At 46.0% G+C, this 9,526-nt stretch overlaps 1 protein-coding gene across 4 annotated transcripts in view; it reads left to right on the forward strand.

Annotated features, from left to right (window-relative positions):
- Nucleotides 1-3,848, forward strand: part of GASK1A (golgi associated kinase 1A) — a 90,679-nt gene extending 86,831 nt beyond the window's left edge. For all 4 annotated transcript variants that reach the window (XM_042235896.2, XM_060402118.1, XM_042235894.1 and 1 more), the window contains 3 exons: nt 1,441-1,563; nt 2,635-2,738; nt 3,287-3,848. In XM_042235896.2, the coding sequence (XP_042091830.1) occupies nt 1,441-1,563; nt 2,635-2,738; nt 3,287-3,488 (429 nt within the window). In that variant the 3' untranslated portion in view covers nt 3,489-3,848. The remainder of the gene's footprint in view (nt 1-1,440; nt 1,564-2,634; nt 2,739-3,286) is intronic.
- The last annotated feature ends 5,678 nt before the right edge of the window (nt 3,849-9,526 follow it).

A 9,526-nucleotide genomic window follows, 5' to 3' on the forward strand; every position in this document is an offset into this window, starting at 1 on the left:
CATCAGAGAGTGCTGGGCTCCAGCCAGGCAGACCTGGGTTCAAACCCCAGCTGGACTACTTCCTCGTGTATGACCTTGGGGAGGTCTGAGCTCCATGTCCCCATGTGTTATTGGGGCAATAATATCTCCCTTGCAAGCCTGCAGTGAGAATTGGATGAGACAGAGAGGCAATGATGTTGCTGGTCCTCTGGGTGATGCCTTCTTCTGAGCCCACCAACTCTCCAACCCCAACTGGGTGACTCTATCCCCCTGGAGTCAATGTCAGATTCCACAAGCTAAGGGCTCAGCTCCACAGGACTTCTGATTCAGATGCCAGTCACGAGTCCTGAGCCCCCCGTACTTCTGGCCGACTGGCTAAAAATCTGGGGTTCTCATGACTGTCCCAACCCTGGGTTCAATAATTTGCTACAGTGGCTCACAGGACTCAGGAAAACACACTTCAGTGGTCTGGTTTATTATAAAGGATGTCAGTGAACAGCCAGTAGAAGAGGTATGTGCGGTGAAGTCTGAAAAGGCCCCAAGTCCATGACCCCGTATGTGGAGTTGGGGTGCATCACCCTCCTGGTGGGTGGGTGTGTTCTCCCTAGAATATAGTTCAAAAGTTTCTATAACCCAGTTTCCAGCTCCCCTCCTCTTCCCTGAGGTTGGAGGGTCAGGTGGAAAGCACCTACTCTCTATTCTTTGTCCATCTAACAATCAGCCTGAAGTTATCTCAGGGCCCCATGAGTCATCTTATTAAACTCTGATGTGGTCGGAGGGTTTATTATGAATATCAAAACGTACTCATATCACAGAGCCAATTGCAGGGGTTTTAGGAGCTCTGTGCCAAGAACCAGGGACAGAGACCATCTCTCATGATCATCTCTGAGGGAAAGACTGTGTCTTTGTTCCCACTTTAGCCATCCAGTGTAAGATGAGTCAGGAAAAGGAATGCTCTCCTTCCTGGCTCTGATCCAGGCCTCCTGCAGGGTGGAAGTGCTATTTGAGAGTCAGGAGCTGCCTGGACGGTCATTAAAATCTTTCTATCCCCGAAAAAGGAGAAATCCCTACAGTAGCATTTGCTGCTTCAAGAAAAAGTGGTCACGTGTGAGTCTCCCCAGGTGGACAGATAGTCTGCACTGGGAGGCCCCAGGCCGGAGCTCAGGGCCAGTAGTATAGGTTAAACAGCGGCAGGACTTCCACTTCAGGGGGCCTGAGTTCGATCCCTGGTCACGGAACTAATATCCCACCTGCCGCATGTTGGGTGGAAATCCATGCAGTGTGAGTAAGCCATTCCGGTGCAGGGTGAGCTGGCCAGAGGAGCAAGCAGAAGCCCATCACAGCTGGGGGCCAGCAGCTGAGCTCACCAGGGCAGAGATCCCTGAGGGTGGCCCCAGGGCTCAAGAAGCCCGAGTGCTGGACATGGTAGACTGCCCCCCTCAGAGGACGGTGCCCCCACAGGTGCATGACCGCCTGGATCGCTACTGCTGCGGCTTCGAGCCCGAGCCCTCGGACCCCTGTGTGGAAGAGAGACTCCGAGAGAAATGCCGGAACCCCGGGGAGCTGCGGCTGGTCCACATCCTGGTATGTCCCTGGGTCACCCCAGACTCGGGTCTTCCTGTCTGTCCATCAGCAGACGCTGGTGGCGAGGGTCAAGGGTCATGTGACTCTGGGTGTCACAATCCTGTTCTTTTCGGCAGGAAAACCCTTTGAATGTTTCCAGGAAGCCTTAATATATAGAAGGGACAAAAATGAAGCTTGGAGTATGTGGTTGAGGAGGGGATGGGCTGGAGCCAGTGTCACCAACCCCTCTGTCTCCTAAAGACTCCAGGGACGCCCTCGGGTCCTGGCAGCTGAGTGTGGTGTGTGTGTATCTAGTAGGGCATCGTCGTTGTGCCAGTAAACGTGGAAATTATGACCTGGAGCGGGGCAGGGGCCCTCCAAGGCTGCATGTCTGGTTGGTGGCAGTGACAGGGATCTGTCGTGGACCCTATCGGCTCACAGGCTGGGGCTGTTGGGAAACACTGCTTCCAGTGAAAACTAGAACCCAGGGTGGGAAGCCTTGTGCTGAGACCATCAGCGAGGGGCTGGTGGGGCAGAAGAGCCGCTGCTCCTGCAGGAGGGGCAAAGTTCCACCCTGGGGAAGGGCTGCTCTGTCTCCCCCAGTGAGGCTGGTGTCCTTGCCGTCCCCCCTTGGCCATGGAGCATAGCCATTAGATGGTGCCTGGGACTGAGCATCAGGCCGCCCGGCCTCGGGCTCCTCACCCCTTCAGTCGCCAGAAGAGAAATCAACGCCTCCACTTTGTGGTTTCACCAGTGGTGTTGCCACTTGGGGTTATGGGTCCAGGTTTGAGCCAACCAGCTATTTACTAGCTGTGTGACCTTGTGCAAATTACCTAACTTTTTTGCCTCTGTAAAATGGGGCTGGTATTAGTGGCCGTTCGCCCCAGGGCTGCTGGGCGGGTTCACCAGACATGGTGCCCGGCCGCCCTGAGTACAGCACCGGGTGGAAAGAGCTCACTGCTCTGTGTGGTGGGGGAACCAACTGAGCGAGGAGCAGGGTGCATTGTGTGACTGATAGCTTAGGGGCCCCTGAGCCGCTGCACCCTGGGGCACCGCGTCCATCTTCTGTCCCTGTCCATCTTCTTCCCCGAGGTCCGGAGCAGTGACCCCACTCGTCTGGTCTACATTGATAACGCTGGCCACCTTCAGCACCCGGAGCACAAGCTGAACTTCCGGCTTCTCGAGGGCATCGATGGGTGAGCATCGAAGGGGCTGGGCAGAGGTTCAGGGACTGAGCTGAGCGGCCCTGTCGTAGACCCCGCGGCCTTGAACCATGGCTCCCGAGAAGTCCACTGTCCGACAGATGGAAGCTGTTTGATGAGCCTCAGGAGGATGTGGGGAGTCCTGGGAAAGCTAACAGGCAGTGGGCCCTTGAAGTCCAGGATGGCCCTGGTATCCAGAGCACAGCACGAGATGCCCTGCTGGGGAGTGGGCAGGCCGAGTGGGCAGGCTCCCTGGCCTGGCAGGGAGCTGGCTGGGTAGCCACCTTCCCTGCTCAGTCCTGCCACACCTCCGCCTTCCCAGGGCTCCTCCTCACTTTGCTCAGGCCAGCAGAGTGGATTCGCCCTCTTGGGGGGCTGGGACCCATTGAAAGCTTCATCCTGTGTCTGCTGTCACAGCAGAGTGGGTGGAAGAGTCCCCGGACAACTAGTCAGCAGGTGGTCCCCGGGACTTTGTGGGTGGAAACTCTCTAAGCGGGCTTTTGCCCTTCTTTCCTTTCCGGGGCTGGGGGACCTTCCTCCAGGTTTCCTGAGCCTGTCATGAAGGTTCTGGAATCAGGGTGTCTACAGAATATGCTGCTCAAGTCGCTGCAGATGGACCCAGTGTTCTGGGAAAGCCAAGGTGGGAGACAGGGCCTTCAGCAAGTCCTCCAGACCCTGGAGCAGCGAGCACAGGTCCTGCTGCACCACATCCGGACGCACAACCTGACAATCTTCCCGGAGTAAGGCCCGTAAGCCCCGCCCAGCCCCACCCGACGTCCTGGAGGGACCCGTAAGCCCCGCCCACCCCACCCCCTCCCCGTCCACCAGGACTCGCCTCTCCGCAGGCGAGTCACTCACTACACAACCTGAGGGGATAAGCGCCCATCCTCATGGCCACAATTTCTTGTGTTGAAAATGTCTCGAAGATAAAAGGGAAAAGTCAGAAACCAGGAGGGCACCATGGACGCCGTGGGATGTGTCGCATGCTTGGGCTGGTGGAGGAGGTGATGGGTGTTGGGTTCTCAATCTCATCACGTTCCTTTCTGCCAGCTCAGCTGGCTGATTATTCTCCTGCACCAATAAATACACAGAATGTTCTATGAACTGCTCCAGATACTGTAAAGTCATGCATTGCACATGCACACGCAGAGCTGGACAACTGTGTGTGTGTGTGTGTGTGTGTGTGTGTGTGTGTGTGTAGGTGTGTGGGTATGTATGCATGGTATGTGGACCTGCCCACATGCACACGTGATATGAGCCTCATCAAGGATCTTTACTGAATTGTACCTGTGGCCCAGAATTACTCTGACTGAAAGTGAACTCAGCTCTTAGAACCCTGAGCCTTTTGTCTCTATAGCCTTTAGATGTTCAATTTTTGTTCATTTATGTTTTGGTTTAAGAATTGTAAAAGTAATACATGCTCACTAAAAACAAATTCATAAATAATAGAAGCATACAAGATAAAAAGTGAGAGCGTCTGGAGGAAAGTTACTTTGGCACTTCCTGAACGAACTTACAGCCGAATACTACGTTCTGTATTTGAGGTCTAGTTGACTCAGTTCTTACTTATGACCTCAAGGAACTCCCATGCAGGGGCATATTGTATTTCATTTAGCTGTTCTCATCATGGTGAAAATTTAGATGGCTCTAACTTTTCACCAATTCTGGACAATGCTGCCACGAACATCTTTGCATGATGTGCAGGTATTTCTGCCGGCTATATTTCCATGAGTGAATTTCTGCATTAGCAGAAATGGGCTAATGGGCATTCTTTATTTTCAGAGAAACTGCCAAATTCCTTTCAAAATGGTGGTGTCAGTCTACATTCCTAACCAGAGGGTAGGGGACTAATTGTTTCATTACACCTCATCATCACTTGATATTCTCAGACTTACCGTTTTTATTCATCTGATAGGGAAAGCTATTTTTATTTTTTAATGAAGGATAGTTACTTTCCTTCAATATTGTGTTGATTTCAGGTATACAACAAAGTCATTCAGTTATATGTATTTTTTTCTTCAGCTTCTTTCCCATTATAGGTTATTATAAGATATTGAATATTATTCCCTGTGTTATACAGTAAATCCTTGTTGTTTATGTGTTTTATGTATAAAAGTTTGTATCTGTTAATCCCAAATTTATCCCTCCCCATCTCCTTTCCCCTTTGGTAACTGTAAGTTTGTTATTATATCTGTAAGTTTATTTACAATGTCTGCTATGTTTACTATGTCTATTTCTGTTTTGTATGTAGATTCTTTTTGTGTATTATTTTTTAGATTCCACATATAAGTGAAATAATATTTATCTTTCCTTCTCTGATTTACTTCACTAAGTATAATATTGTCTAGGTCCATTTGTAGCTGCAAATGGAAATATTTCATTCTTTTTTATGTCTGAATAATATTCCATTGCATTTATTTATCACATCTTAAACCAATCACCTATTGATAGGCACTTAGATTTTTTCCATCTCTTGCCTATTGTAATCATGTTTCTATGAATACTAGGGTGCATGTATCTTTGGGGATTATAGTTTTATCTGAATCCCTGGAGTGGGATTGCTGGATCATATGGCAACTCTATTTTTAGTTTTGGAAGGCCCATGCTGTTTTCCATAGTGGCTGTTCCAATTTACATTCCCACCAACCCTCCCAAGTGTAGGAGGGTTACCGTTTCTCCTCACCCTATCCAGCATGTTATTTGTAGACTTTTTAATGATGGCTGTTCTAACTGGTGTGGGTGATATATCACTGTAGATTTGATTCGCATTTTTTTCTTTAATGATTAGTAATGTTGAGCATCTTTTCATTTGCCTCTTGGCCATCTATATGTCTTCTTTGGAGAAATGTTCTTTTAGGTCTTCTGGCATTTTTTGATTGGGTTGTTTTTGTTGTTGTTAAGTTATATTAGCTATTGGTATATTTTGGAAACTAAGCCATTGTCAGTTGCATCATTTGCAAATATTTTCTCCCGGTTCATAGGTTTTTCATTTTTTTTATGGTTTTCTTTGGTGTACAAAAACTTATACGTTTGATTAGGTTGCATTTGTTTATTTTTGTTTTTATTTCTGTTGGCCTGGGAGACTGACTTAAGAAAACATTGGTGTGATTTATGTCAGAGAATATTTTGCCAATGGTCTCTTCAGGAGTTTTACGGTATCATGTTTTATGTTTAAAAAGGCTTCCTGGGTAGCACAGTGGTAAAGAATCCTCTTGCCAATGCCGGAGATGGAGATGTGCATTCAATCCCTGGGTCGGGAAGATTCCCTGGAGGACAAAACGGCCATCTACTCCAGTATTCTTGCCTGGAGAATCCCATGGACAGAGAAGCCTGGTGAACTTCAGTCCATGGGGTCACAAAGAGCTAGACATGACTAAGCAACTGAGCATGCATACATACATTCTAAATACAAGTCCGTTGATATATGTTTTCAAATATTTTCTCTCAGTCTGTGGCTTGCTTTTTCATGTTCTTAACAGTGACTTTTGAAGAGAAAACGTTTTTTTGTTTTGATTAGGTCCAGTTATTAATATTTCTCTCTTAGATATTTTATAGGGTTTTCCAAGTTATTCTTCTAGAATTTTGATACTTTTTTATCTTTCAAGTTCTTATGGCTTTTAACATATTGGCATTAAATTATTCATAACTCTCCTTTATTTTAAAACTATATTTATTTGGTTGTGCCAGGTCTTAGCTCATTGTGGCAAGTGAAATATTTTCAGTTGTGCCGTGTGGGATCGTTAGTTGTGGGATGTGGGATCTAATTCCCTGACCAGAGACTGCACCCAGGCCTCCTGCGTTGGGAGTGTGGAACCTTAGCCACTGGACTGCCAGGAAGTCCCAACTTTTGCTTATCCGTCTTTTAATATTTGTGAAATCTGTATGATGTCACCTCTCTCATAGAATTGGTAATCTTTTAATTTTTGTTTTTATACTGCTCAGTTTTGCTAAAGGCTTATCAATTTTATTGATATTTTCACTGGTTTTTCTGTATTTTTCTGTTTTCTATTCCTATTTCTACTGCTCTTCTGATCTATAATTTCCTTCCCATCTGCTTACTCTTGGTTTAATTTGTACATTTGTTTAAAAGTTTTTCAAGGTAGACACTGAAGTCATCAATTTGAAAACTTTTTTTAAAACACCTAGGCCTTTAGTGCTATAAACTGCTCTTCACTGTTAGTGGCATCTCACAGATTTAGAATGTTGGGTTATTGTTTTCATTCGCTCATATTCTCTAATTTACTTTTTGATCCATGAATTAACTATAAATGTGCTATTTAGTTTTCAAAAATTGGGGAATTTTCCCAGTATGTTTCCATCATTGGTCTCCAATTTAATTTCACTTTGTTGAGAGAACCTACTTTTAACCTGAATCCTTTTAAGTTTATTAACTTATTTTATGTACCAAAATATTGTCTGACTTGATACATGGTCTGTGTGCATTTGAAAAAATGAATATTCTACTATTTCAGGGTATTATTTAAATATCAGTTAAATCAAATTGGTTGTCTTCTACATCTTTACTGATTAATCTTCTACATTTTTACTTACATATTCAAGTCTTTTACATTGTCAGTGATTCTATCTTCTCTTGTTGTACTAATTATTCAGAGGGAAGTTTGAAATCTCTCAGCCCCATGAGAGCTCTGGGCACTCTTCCCTCCAATCCCTTTAGGTAGTTCTTTCTTTGGCCTTTGGGAGTTTCCTCATACACATACACTGATCAATATTCAACCAAAAATTTAGGGGGGGGGGACCCTCTCCTGAGCTCTGGAACTTTCTTTTTTTTCCCCTTTATTTTATTATTTTTTAAATTGAAGTATGATTGATTTACAGTGATTCAGGAATATAGCAAAGTGATATATGCATATATATTTTTTCTTTTTCAGATATTTCCTTTACAGGTTATTACAAGATATGGAATCCCTATACAGATGATCCTTGTTGTTTATTTTATATATTGTAGTGTGTATCCATTAATCCCCAATTCTCAGTTTACCCCTCTCCCCCTTTCCCCTTTGGTAACCAGGAGTTTGTTTTCTCTGTGAAGCTATTCCTGTTTTGTCAATAAGCCCATTTGTGTCTTTTTTTATTTTTAGGTTCCACATATAGGTGATGGACTTGTCTTTGTCTGATGTCACTCAGTATGGCCATCTCTAGGTCCGTCTGTGTTGTTGCCCATGGCATCATTTCATTCTTTTTTATGGCTGGACCTCTGAGATCTCTGTTCTCCAGTACTCTGCCCTTTGAACTCTGGCTACTCTGACTACCAAGACTTTCAGCTCTTTCAGCTCAGAACTTAGCCTCATTTTCTTTTCTTTGGCCCTGTGGGCTAGAAACTCTCCATGCAGTAAGCTGGGGAAATCGTAAACTCTGCCTCATTTAATTCTCACTGTGCATCATTAAGCATGCCTGATGTTTTCAAAACCACTGTTTCATATGCTTTGTCCAATTTTGTAACTATTTCAGGCTAGAGGATAAATCCAGTCCCTGTTACTCTGGACTGGAGCAGAAATCCTAACATCAGCTCTTGACTTCATGACTTCTCCCACTCTTTCTCACTCTGACACACTCTCTGCCCAACAGCTACCTTTTCTTTCTTGCTTGCTTGCTTTTTTTTTTTTTAAACTATCTCTTAAGTTTTAAAGTCAGATTATGTCACTTCCTAGCTTAACAATCTTCAGTGGCGCCCACTGCTCCAGAACAGAGCACAGCTCTGGCTTGAGCACAGCTCACACAGCACTGCATGGCATGTTTCATGCTTCCCTCTTCAGCTTTCCTTCCCTCCAACTCCTCCTGGTGCTCTTTGACCTCTAGCTTTAATACTATGGTCTCTGGTGCCTCAGGGCCTTTGCATATGCTATTTCTTCTGCCTGAAATTCTCTTCGCATATCTCTGCCATCTCTAGTTAGATAACTCTCACATCCTCCTCAAAGAAGCCCTCCATGACATCTCCAACCAGAATATGTTTTCCTGCCGTCCTTTCCCAGAGTTCTCAGTTCTTTTTTCCTACCTCCCTTTTCACGGATTTTATTACATCTTTGCATGCTTATTTATTCAGCATTGGACTTCTGTGCTGGACTTTACGCTCCAGGGGATGGCAGACGGCGTCTGCCTTGTTCTCCACTGCAGCTCCGGGATCTGGCACAGGGCTCCATACAGGGCAATGAGCGAGTGAACAAGGAAGGAAAAGCATGGCGGAGGCTGTCCACAGCCCCTCAGCCTCCCCCCCAGCCCTGGCACAGTGGAAGCTTCTGAAGAAAAGTGCCTGGGATTCTCCGTCTGAGGTCTTTCTCCACAGATGTGGTGCAGAAGGAGGTTGGGAGACTCCTAGAAGCAGTTCCTGCAAAATGGACAGGAGGTGAAGAGTAAAAGCCTCAGTTCACACCCTTCTCACACAAGATGACTGGGAGACAGATTCTCCTCCGTCTCCAGAGCTCGCCGGTGGGGCCCAGCCACTGATTCCCACAGTGGTGTGATTAATAACTCCCCCATATTACCTTTGTTAACTCCCTGTATCACTTCCCCAACCCTTGGCTACAGCTTCCTAGTATTGCCTCTCAAACTGCTTTCCCTCAAATTCTTATTTTGGAGGAACCCGACTTAAGAGAATGATATAGCAAATGCAGGTCATGGGGAGTGACAGATTCCTGTAGGTGGGGATGATCCAAATCGTCAGTGTGCTCCCTGGGCTTCAGAAGTCTGATGTTGGAGAAGGAACAAAGGAGGGAGCTCTCTGCAAACCCTACGGGCAGGAGTGGGAAACGAGCAGGCTGTATTGG

Source organism: Ovis aries, chromosome 19 (assembly GCF_016772045.2).
Source record: "Ovis aries strain OAR_USU_Benz2616 breed Rambouillet chromosome 19, ARS-UI_Ramb_v3.0, whole genome shotgun sequence".
NCBI classification, from domain to species: Eukaryota; Metazoa; Chordata; class Mammalia; order Artiodactyla; family Bovidae; genus Ovis; species Ovis aries.